Source organism: Solanum pennellii, chromosome 9 (genome assembly GCF_001406875.1).
Source record: "Solanum pennellii chromosome 9, SPENNV200".
In the NCBI taxonomy this organism is placed as follows: Eukaryota; Viridiplantae; Streptophyta; class Magnoliopsida; order Solanales; family Solanaceae; genus Solanum; species Solanum pennellii.
The window spans coordinates 1,875,228-1,888,070 of NC_028645.1; the positions used below are offsets into that span (position 1 = coordinate 1,875,228).

At 28.6% G+C, this 12,843-nt stretch overlaps 1 protein-coding gene across 1 annotated transcript; it reads left to right on the forward strand.

Annotated features, from left to right (window-relative positions):
- Positions 1 to 6,127: 6,127 nt before the first annotated feature.
- LOC107029707 lies at positions 6,128 to 8,154 on the forward strand. The gene has a single exon (XM_015231147.2). The coding sequence runs from the start codon at positions 6,234 to 6,236 to the stop codon at positions 8,079 to 8,081; it is 1,848 nt and encodes a 615-aa protein (XP_015086633.1). The 5' UTR covers positions 6,128 to 6,233; the 3' UTR covers positions 8,082 to 8,154.
- The last annotated feature ends 4,689 nt before the right edge of the window (positions 8,155 to 12,843 follow it).

The window sequence follows — 12,843 nt, forward strand, 5'->3', positions numbered from 1 at the left end:
CATTAATTTTTAGCCTCTAACTTGGATGGATTATATTTAGTGTAAATTACATAAATCCCATAGTTTTAATATGAAATTACAATATATATATTTTAATAAATTTCTAATTACATTAATCCCTTAAAAGTTAAAAAAATTGTATACAATAATTGAAGCTTGGAAACATTAATATATAGGTCGGATACATTAAATACTAGTTCGGATACATTAATATGTAGCTCAGAAACATAATATGTAGCTCGAATATATTAAATACTGGTTCAGATACATGAATATGCAACTCGAATACATTAAATAAATAAGAGATTTTGAAATTTTAAATTTTTTAAAAATATAGAAATAATGAAAATAAGTGGAACAAATGATGTGTACTTCTGTAGTTTTAGCCTTATATTATATGTATATAAAATAAGTCCTTAATATGGAGTGAGAGAACATATTTTTACCTTCTAATGTGAGACCTCTTGAGTTCTGATATAAATTTAAATAGATAAATGACAGAAATCCCTTATTTAAATTCTTTTATTATCATTATCCTCTATTAGTATTACAAATTTTCAAAATTCCTTATTTTCACGCATCAGATTAATGTATCAGCGCATCAAACTTATGTATCTAGCGCATCAGATTAGTGTATCATATATAAATGTAACGCATTTTACTTAACGATTAATGTATCTCGCGCATCAGATTAATGTATCGTCGCTTTTATTATTGTAACAGTTTGAGGATTTTTGTAATTATATACTTGTAAGAGACAAATGATAATTTTGCACTAAAAATATATGATTCATGTCCTTTGCCCAATTTAAATTTAATCAAACTTAGTACATATATTAAATATCTGGTGGACAATCACAAAATACATAATGTATACTTCTTTAATTTTCAACTCACTTCAACTCTTTGACAACTTATGGATATTGGTCAAACACATGGAATCAAATTATTATACTTTAAAAATCAACCTTAATTTTGTACTATATGATTGAACCTATTTGTCCTAACAATATTTAATAATTTTTTTAATCTCTCAACTAAATTAAAGGTTGATAAAAGAGTCTAAAGGAAGAAAACAAAATTGACTACAAAAAGTAGGTGGAATTGCAACTCTTCTACTTTGTTTCAATGAGTTCCAATAAGAGCAAAACAAAGGGGTCATATATTTAGTTTATAGTCAAGATGTGACAATGTTGTCACACAAGAGTTTGAATCACAATTATCTTTATCTTGGCTGTTGATAAGATTTTTCTTTTTAAAAAATTTATTCGGTCCCGTTATTTGAAATTGAGCAACTTTCATATGTATCAAACACAAAAATCATGTTTGTATGTTAGCTATAGTTTGCATAATTAAATAACCAAACTTTGCTATGCTAATTCGCTATACATATATACAAAGGCAATGGCTATTCGCTATATATATATACAAAAGAAACAATTGTATAATTCGCTGGCTCCTCTTCATATTTGTATAATTTCGCTGGTAGGCCATTTATACAAATTGTTGTCAGTCTCGTTTGTATAAATCGTTGCATCCTCTCGATTGAATTTTATGTGTTTGTATATCTGTATAAATTTGAATTTGTATACAATTGAAATGAAATAAAACGTTTGTATATCAAATATCTCTCCCTCTCTCTCTCTCGCTTTATATAAACATAAATTATTACATTGTATTTTGTATAATTTGTGTTTGTATAAAGCGAGAAAGAGAGAAAGACACAAGAAAACTCGCATGGAACATTTGTATTGTATAATTATAAGTGTATAGGACGAAGATATATGTATTTGCATGTGTATATACTATTTTTCTCTCGATTTATACAAACAGAAACACAATTTGTACATTTCTGTTTGTGTAAAGCGAGAGAGGCGAGACTGAGAGTGGCGAGTGAGAGTTTAAAGGAGAGAAGTGACTGACAACAGTTTGCTACGGGGCACAATTAAATCAAAATATATTTATAACATTTAATTTGAATTATAGTTTGTTATTATATAAAAAAATTTCGTTCACCTTGAAGCCTGGTTAATCATGACTCATGTCAGAAAGTCTCGCTTTAAAGGTAAACTGCTTCCTATCAAAAGCGACTTTATTTCAAAACTCGAACGTGACACCTTTAATTAAAAAAATAGAAGTTATGTACTTTGTGTTTGTAAGGAAGTCAACAAGCAATTATATAGCTGCCGGCATAAGATTCTCAAACATCCAAATTGCTACAAAGACTATAAGTTTAATTAATCTTTTTGTACATAATATTTAGTATTAAAAATTAAAATCCCTCTTAGTATCTTTTTACTATGTTAGTCCATTCTCAAAATATAATTTGTCACACAAAAATTCCTCCCATCGATTCGTATTATGAAGGTTATTCAGCAAGAAAATGATGTCAAAATGTTCTTTAATCTTCTTTTTGTTTCACTTGGACTTGCTATTTTTCTCTTGATTATGATAATCATACAAAAAAAGTTCACTTTTAATAAGGTTGAGTATGTTTTAAGTGGTGTTGTTGTTCTAGTTATAGTACTATCACCATTGGTTTTAGTCATTAGAGAAGAACTTAACATTTGGAAGAGCAAAAAAGGACTAGTGAACGCGTCAATTCAAGTGGAAAATCCTCCTTCATCGAAAACAAATTGGAGTTTGTGCTTTAAGAGCGCGTTTAATCTACCAAAAAGAGGTGAAGATCACACAATCTTGCAAGCATTTATCAACATTGACATGTTGATTCTATTTGTAGCTACAACATTTGGGGTTGGAGGTACATTAACATCTATCGATAACTTAGGTCAAATTGGGAAGGCCTTAGGCTATCCTGACTCAAGCATCAATACGTTCGTGTCCTGAGTCAGCTCCCACTACTACACCATCGACCATGGTGTTTCAAGTATTAAGAGGAATGCTTCGCTTTTCTTCCGTCAAAGATTATGTAACAACCTCACATTTTGATGAAAATTTTGGATTCTGAATTTAATAAGGTCTGCGTACATTCTACCCTCCCTAACCTGACTTGATCACGTAAGTTTTAGTTAATCGTGAAAGATTCCTACTCAACCTACCACTATCCATTGTTGATAAAATTGTTCATTAATTTGTACCATATTATTAACATTATTGTTGGTCCCAATTTTTATAATCTAACAAAAGTTGAAAGCTAGTGATAGCATGCGCAATGCGCTAAGTTGGAGGGGACCTCAGGGGATCATGACGTCGTACTAACATGACTATAGGGGAGACTATAAAAATCAGTGACAGAATCAGGATTTTTGTTTAAAGAAATTTAAAATATAAAGAAGTAAACATACGAAGAAATCTCAAAGGAAGTAATGTTGACAGTGTATTTAGGGATATAATTTTCGATGAAGAGGATTCAGATTAACCCCTTATGCTACCCTAGCTTTGTCCCTACTAATTAACTTCCACCCTTAATCGCGATGGGTGCTAGATCTTTCTTTACTCTATTACCTCTATACTCAGTTTGAGATTCGACTAATTCAAATTTGTTCAGAAAGTTTGACCTTATTACCAAAGCTCAATTCTAAAATCTCTGATTAAAAATAAAACGAAACTTTATCACTAAGCTACAACTTAATTTTTTGTGGTTGTAATAAGTGCAACTTGATATAACTCAACAACATTATATATTGTTGGTCAATATAAACTCTTTATACATCCATCAAGATCACTTTTATAGTGGAAAAGGAAAATGATTGATTAGGAAAACTCCAAATTAGGTTTTCTTTATCTAGTAAAACCCACCCAACAAATTAGGAAAGTGAGGTATGGAATTTTCCTACATAAAAAATATGAGTTCGGAGTCTAAAAGGTATAAAATATTAACAAAAATTTCAAAATGGTATATAAAATTTTAAATTAACCAAAACGATAAAATCGCTGGAACAACAGCGATTTCCTCCACCGGAATGTGATTTTTTTTTAGCGATTTGAATTTTTTTAAAAGAAAATCGTAGGAAAAACAAATTTCATTGATTTTCAAATATTTTTTTGAAATTCAAATATATAGCTTATAAGAAAATATGCATTGTTTTAAAAAAATTAAGAATAAGTAAGGTAACAAAAATATTTTCTTTCTAAAAAAAGATATTATATTGAATTTAAATTTAAATGGTGTTTGAGTTCAAATAGAATTCTAACTTTTTAACCTCTTTTAAAAGTTTTTGTTAATATTTTATAACTTTTAGACTCCGAACACTAAAAATATTACTATCTTGTTAATTATTACACGTAAACAAACACACACTTGATAATTCATTGAAGAAATGTCACAAATATTATCTAGTGTCTTGTCAAATTCTAAAAGAGATATACCAAATTTCCTTTTCCCTATTATATATATGCCCCTTAGCTCAAATAGTGACGGAATCAGAAATTCGAATCAGAAAATTAAAAAAAAGTGGGGATGCTCCCTCCAGCATGAGCGAACCCTTTCACTATAAATAAAATTTAATATTATATTTCGAGTAAGTCACTTAACTACTGAGATTTACATGATAAATCAATTTAATTTTAAAGTTTTGTACTAATTAAAAAGTCGTTCAACCATGGAAAATGATGTAACATATATAATTACTTTTCTTTATTTTGTAACATAAAAATTATTGTTCACACCAAATATTCTCTAAGCCTAAAGCGTATTTATGACACAATATATGGAGCCAAGTAAATAAAAAAAAACCTAAAACCATTTAAACCAAAATTACAATATCCTACCAATAAACCCGACCCGTATTACATAGAAAAAGACAATGCATTTGAGATAAAGTCGGGTTTAATTCGGGTCAAATATTTTTTGAGTAACTTTCACATATAGCAAACATAAAAATCATGTGTATGTTATAGATATATTTTGCATAATTGCGCTTATCAAACATAAATATGTATATTTCGCTATACATATAAAAAAAATAGTTGTATAATTCGTTATACATATACAAAAGAAAACAGTTGTATACAAAAGATCAATTGTACAATTTGTGCATGTATAAAACGAGAAAAAGAGAAAAAGACAAGAAAATTGGGCAGTGGAACGAAGATATATGTATTTGCACGTGTATATATAATTTTCTCTCGCTTTATACAAACAAAAACACAATTTATACATTTTGTTTCTGTTTGTATAAGCGAGAGAGGCGACGGTGGCGAGCGAGATGTAGGAGAGGGGAGGGGAACGAAAATATATGTATATATACAATTTTCTCTCGCTTTATACAAATAGAAACGCATTTTAAATATTTGTGTTTGTGTAAAAGCAAGATAGGCGAACGAGACTGCCACCAAACGAAAGTGGTGAGCGAGATTCCACCATGAAGAAAGACAAAAATAACAATAATTTGCTATAGGGTACAATTAAATCAAATCATATTTATAACATTTAATTTGAATTAATAATTTACTATTATATACAATTTTCTCATATTTTTTGCGCAAAGCATAACTATATACATGAATATTATTAACAAATATTTAAATTCATAATTTTAAAAGTATAATAATTTAATAATAAAGATACATAGAATCGTCTCATATTGTACTAACACCTAATTTACTGACACGTTTAAGATGGAGAAAATTTAAGTTGTCATTTTCATTATTACAAGGCCCCTCCACTTGCAAAAGCAAAAAAACAATAAAAATAAAAATAAAGAATGGTCAACTATCAAGTCAATGTGAAATTCTATTCCTAAGTTTAGATTATTACATACATCATCACCCTCAGAATTGTGACGAAACGAATAAAATTCCTCTATCGTTAATAAAAAATTTTAGATTCAAACTTTGAAATAAAAACAATCATGATAATAATCATTTTACTCTTTGATGGTATTTTTGCGTCTCAATTTTGGTTTAATCTGTCTCAAAGCACGTGTACCAGACAGGTATTTACGAGAATGACCTTAAAGGTGAATAATTTTAAATTTTGACCTCATATTTTTCATGGGTAGAATTTAACATTTTAATTTTTATTTTTGACCTTAAAGGTTTTCCTTTGAGCAAACGTAAATCAAAAGTTTAAAATTATTTATTTTCCAAGTTATTGAGAGTAATAGAGCGTAATATCTTGATTCTGCGGAGCAAAATTTTTTTAAATAGGAAGTCCTTTTAACACACTACCAAACAAATATATATAGTCCCACAACATTTACACAAACAAAACACTCAAACCAAAATCAAAGCACACAAAATATATTTTTCCTTATCATAAGCCAAAAAAAATGGTGAACACTAAGTTCATGATGAATGGACATGGTGGCCTTAACTCCATGGCGAGTTTTGGCCACCATGTCTTCACGGGTCGATGGTTCATGGTATTCGCGAACCTTTTAATCATGTCCATGGCTGGTGCAACCTACATGTTTGGTCTCTATAGTGATGAAATCAAATCATCGTTAGGGTATGATCAAACCACGTTAAATTTGTTAAGTTTTTTTAAAGACTTAGGTGGTAATGTTGGAATTATTTCGGGTTTAATCAACGAGGTAACTCCACCATGGGTTGTACTATTAATTGGTGCAATTATGAACTTTTTTGGGTATTTTATGATTTGGCTATGCGTCACAGGACATATAGCCAAACCGCGTATTTGGCAAATGTGTTTGTACATTTGCATTGGTGCAAATTCACAAACATTTGCTAATACTGGTGCGTTAGTAACTTGTGTTAAAAATTTCCCAGAAAGCAGGGGAAGTTTATTAGGGTTATTAAAAGGATTTGTTGGTTTAAGTGGTGCAATTATAACACAATTATACCATGCTTTTTATGGTAATAATGGCAAGTCATTGATTTTATTAATTGGTTGGCTTCCTAGTGTTGTGTCTTGTATTTTTCTACGAACGATTCGAATTTTAAGAGTTGTTAAACAAGCCAATGAGACCAAAATATTGTACAAATTTTTGTACATTTCACTTGGCCTAGCTTGTTTTATCATGTTAGTTATCATCATACAAAATAAGATCAATTTCGCGAGGTTTGAGTATGCAGGAAGTGCAGCCGTTGTGTTGATTTTGCTCTTTGCCCCGTTGATCATCGTGTTTCAAGAAGAAGTTAAGCTTTGGAACGCTAAGCAACAAGCCTTGGATGAGCCTCGATTGAAAGTTGTTTGTGAAAATCCGCCTTCAGTAGAGCTGACTCAACCCCAGAAGCTAGCTTTAAGTGAATCTGAGGAAAGTTTGACATCAGTTGACCTGAGTCAACGTCAGAAGTTAGCTTTAAGTGAATTTGAGGAAAAATTGTCATCAGTTGATTTGACTCAACCTCAGAAGCTAGCTCAGAAAGAATATGAGGAAAAGGAAACTTCTTGCTTTAGTAATGTGTTTAATCCACCACCTAGAGGGGAGGATTATACGATATTGCAAGCGCTTTTTAGCATAGACATGATCATCCTGTTCATCGCGACAACATTTGGTGTGGGAGGTACATTGACAGCTATCGATAACTTAGGTCAAATTGGAAAAGCCTTAGGTTATCCTGAGAAAAGTATCACAACATTTGTGTCACTAGTAAGCATTTGGAACTACCTAGGACGAGTTGTCTCAGGATTTGTATCTGAAATCTTTCTAAAAAAGTACAAATTCCCGCGCCCTATGATGCTCACATTAGTCCTCCTCCTCTCATGTTCGGGCCATCTCCTTATCGCGTTTGGTGTCCCTAACTCCCTCTACATCGCGTCTATACTAATGGGTTTCTGTTTCGGAGCTCAATGGCCTTTGATTTTCGCGATTATATCGGAGCTTTTCGGGTTGAAGTACTACTCAACATTGTACAATTTTGGTGGTGGTGCTAGCCCTGTTGGTGCATATTTGCTCAATGTTAGAGTAACTGGCCATTTGTATGATAAAGTGGCTAAAAAGCAAATGTTAGCAAAAGGGCTAAAAAGGGAAATTGGTCAAGATTTAACATGCATTGGAGTGGAGTGTTACAAAATGGCCTTTCTTATAATTACTGGGGCTACATTGTTAAGTTGTGCTATTTCATTAATTTTGGTTATTAGAACAAGGAAATTTTATAAAGGTGATATTTATAAGAAGTTTAGGGAACAAGCTAAACATGTAGGTAGTTCTTAATTAATTTTTATCACTAAGTATATATATATATACTGATAAAAAATAATTATGAGCAATTATTGAGTCATAGGAATTATATGTTGTATCATTTTCAGTAATAGACAAATATAATACTGAATAGTCACATGTTCTTGTTGTTGTTTTTTTCGTCTTTTATCGAAGACGGCTGAATTTTAAATTTACGAGTTCTAAATTTACGATTCTCTCATTAAAAGATAATAAGGAGTGTTTCTGTCTTCAATGAGTCTTACATGTAATGTAAGACATGAAATCGGACTAATACGAGCTTGAGATGAATATAAATATCAAAGTTTAAAATCCAAGAAAATCTTCACAAAGGGCATTTCACCGCTTGTGAAATCGTAAATTTTAATACGAGTGTTTAAATTTTAATATTATATATAAGAACTGATTATTTTTTTTATCTATATACCTAATATAACTATTTTAGGCAAGGGTATTTTGTTGACCCCTATTTAGTCTGCATATATATACACTACTATGCTTCACCTTTAAGTAGGTTTTACGTGACGTGAATAATTTATATATTATATATTTATTTATTATTTTTAATTTAAATGTTAAGTAAATAATTATAAAGATTAATTATTGTAAATTTTTCGATAAGAAAAGAACTTTATCATATATTACAATATAAGTTCAAATTAATTAAAATTTCAAAACGAATATCAAAATATCGAATAAAAAATTAAAAAAAGACAGACTTATTATGGCAAAAATAAAAATAGATTTTCTTGGGGCACCCACCATGATGTATAAACCTGTCCAAAAGATATGTATGATCACCAAAAAGATAATAATAGAGCAAAAATTGACAAAAAAAAAGACTTTATTTAGAAATTTTATTAATTTTATCCCTTCAATAATGTCAGTATCTGAGAAATGAAAAACAACCAATTCAATGCATGCTTTTATTTGTTGTGTGTAGCTTTCACTAATTTAACAAACAAACAAATGAATATGCAAGAAGAGTCTACCCATCTTTATGGTCAAATATAATTATTTTATTATTATTTTTAAAAAAAAAATATTTGCTTTCAAGACTGTTTAGTCGGACTTCAACGTGGTATCAGACATCAGATGAGAAACTTAAATAAGAAGACGGGAAATTTATATAAATATGTTATATAAGAAAATATTTGAGTTTCGTAGCAATATAATAACATTTTCTTTTCACTAGGACAGTTATAATACTTAAATATATACCACAGAAAACAATTTATGAAACACATATATACACGTTTTATTAATGAATACTATATTTATTACACAATTTAATACAGTTATATCAAACAAGCATACTATATTTTAAATATATTATTGCACTTATAATACATCAATATTGCAGGTATTTTTCACTTTTAATACATAGTGCATATTTATCATAATAAATAAATAAAATATCGCTAAAATAAGTAATTATTTATTTTTTTTCAAGAAGATTGTAAATGGGCTTTAGTTCCTGAGAAAGCCCATAGTTCAAAAGACAGCATTTTTTGGGCCTTGTAATATTTTCAGACATTATACCAAAGGCCTGCTCAACAGGCAAAGAGCACGAAAATCACAACGGAGATTTTCGTAAATAGCCATTATAATAAATTTATTTATGCTATATAACTATAGTTTGTATATTTAAAAGATGTATCTATAGTTTAAGATTCGTCATTTGTGTGATTTGAAGGGTTAGTTTATATAATTGAGTTATTTTTATATAAATTTGTTATAACGAATTTATACAAATACAAACATCTGAATTTTAAACAGTTATACAAATTTTAAATTATACAAACTCGAAACTCCAGTCCACGTAATTATCACTGAATATTGATCGATCGAATAGTAAATAACTAAAATTATAACTATAATAACTAATTAATTAATATATATATTTATTTAACCATGTACTTCTCCCAATCGCGAATACTCGATTTTGAGATCATCATTTTAAGTTATATTATAGTTGTTATTATAATTTTAAGAATTGAAATAGTATTTTTGTAGACATTATTTCAACCATCACAAATAGTGATGTATCAATGTCATGTCTACACTAGAGCATTACAGTATCTTTCAACTCTGTTTAGTCGTAATCAAGGTTGAATATATATATATATACATATATACATTGTCCAAAATGAGGTTACGAGAATGGGTAAATTTTAGCGAGGACGTTGAGTTTATAAGAAGGTGTGTATGTGATGTACTAATTTATGTTAAAAATTCACATTAACGAAATATATGAGTAATGTTATTTATACAAGCATTACATCTAAGTGATATTTTTAAAGTCGAGAAGGTCTAGGTTGATCCAAAGCAGACAAATATCACTAACAGATTAAACTATTACGTTTTTTTATTTTTTAAAGCTACGTATCAAGTTAAATTCAAATAAAAAATTAAAACGAACCAAGTACTCAAGGGTATGTTTGGTTTCAAATTTATAATCTACTCCTCACCTACCCACCCAACCTACGTACCCGATACTCGATCACACCTCATGCGCCCTACACCCTATCTCTATCCATCTTCGTAACATTTTACTAAATAACATATAGATATATTTAACTAAAACTTTCGATAAAAAATAATTTTTTTTACCAATTATACCCTTTAAAGTCTTACAAAGAAGAAAAAAATAGTCAAAGGAGATAGGACCCATGAAGATACAAAGTTCAAAAAAGGAGCTTCGAGGTTTGTATATTAGTGGACAGCATGTTGTATATTAGTCTTATGTTGGGCTCAAAAAGTCTTCGTGTATTGCACCCCCTTACACACTATATATAACGTTTTTTTTTGTTCTTTTATAGCTCTACTTTCGAGGATGTTGAAAATTAGCTTTACCACATTCAATTAAATATATCATCGTTTGCTGGTTGGTTAGAGTTACGTAACGTATTAGTCATATATATATATATACTTCTTTTGTTTGGTATTTTTTGTTACGTTACGCTTTTCGAAAGTTAATTTGATTAATTTTCAAAGTTAAATTAAATTACATTAATTAGATATTTTAAACCAAAAAAATTAGATATTCTAATACTATATGAAAAATACTATAAATTATAATTTTTTGCATATTAATATGATAAAAGATAATACATCTTAAAATTTTAGTTAAAATTTTTATGATTTAACGCTAAAAATAGAAATAATGATAAATAGTATCAGAAGGAGGGAATATATAATAAAAATTTTAGTAATGAATATTTGTTATGTTTCTATATATGGAAATTTGATTTCTCTGGATTTTTCTTGTTATTTGCATCTCATTGTTGTGATGTATTTAATCATTAGGAATGTTGGAGAATAGTTTTGATAAAGACGATATTTGACGTCTTGATCTATTTATAAATATTTAGGGAGCATATGTGATATTTCAAAATATTTCTTCGTGAGAGTATATTATATATTATATAGGTGTAAATTAGGGTTTAGAATCTAAAAATCTTAATAAAGATTGAATTTATCTTGTAAAGTTCGATAAAATTTTAATATTAACGTATTGTATTGATTTTATAGATTCTATCTAGTAATATGTATAATATATGAGAATTTTAATTTATATTAAATTTTAGTACTTGTTTCTTCTTCTCCAGGTCTTGTATAAACAAACCCTAACAGAAAACTGATATAGTACACGCCAAAATATTTTTTTTTCTTTGAAAAAGTAATTGTCATGATGATAGCTCCACGAGGCTAATTTGCGTAATTGCGCTCCGTAGCAATATAAATATGTATATACTTTCACTATACATATATAAAAATAAAGTTGTATAATTTAACATACATATACAAAAAAAAAATAGTTATATAATGCGCTATACATATATAAAATAAAGCAGTTGTATGCAAAAGATCGATCGTATTGTGTATGTATAAGTTAAACCAAGTAAAAGAGAAAAACAAAAGAAAACTGGTAGGAAAATATTTGTATTATATAATTATAAGTGTATAGGACGAAGATATATGTATTTGCGTGTGTATATAAATAATTTTCTCCCGCTTTATACAAACAGAAACATCATTTATACATTTCATTTCTGTTTGTATAAGCGAGAGAGTTAAGGGTGGTAAGCGAGATCGGTAAGAGGGGAATGAAAATATATGTGTATACACAATTTCATCTCGCTTTATGCACACACAAATATATTTTTGTTTTATAAAAGCGAGAGAGTCAAGCAAGATTCCACTAAGAAAAGAGGCGAAAATTACAATAATTTATTATAGAGTATAATTAAATCAAAGTATATTTACAACACTTAATTTGAATTAATAATTTGTATACCTTTTTTTCATATTTTATTTAGAATTTATAAAGCTAGAATTGCAAAACAGATTTGAAATCCAACTGCAAATAAATAACTTGTCATGGTCAAATTACACAAACAAGTCAAATTCCATGATAGGATTAATAATGTGGTCTAGTAACCAAATTTCTATCTAATTTTTTAAATTATTTTATGTGATTTAATTTAAATGATATACAATTTTTTTTTAATTATATTCCAAAAAGAACGATATTTATTTTACTTTAAAATATTTTTAATTTTTATTTCTAACTTGTTCAAAGATTATAGCCATAGAAGAGAGTGATAAATAATTCATGATAAGACAAAATAAAGGGTCCAATGATAGTTAAATTTTGCTAGAAATTAAAGTTGTTTGGTTACTTTATAATGTTTGATAGGAAAAGAATATACCTCTCCTCTCAAGCTTGAAAATGTATATGTAATTAATATAC

Coding starts and splice junctions, on each gene's coding strand:
- LOC107029707 (XM_015231147.2), top strand. CDS start 6,234: ATGGTGAACACTAAGTTCATGATGAATGGACATGGTGGCCTTAACTCC.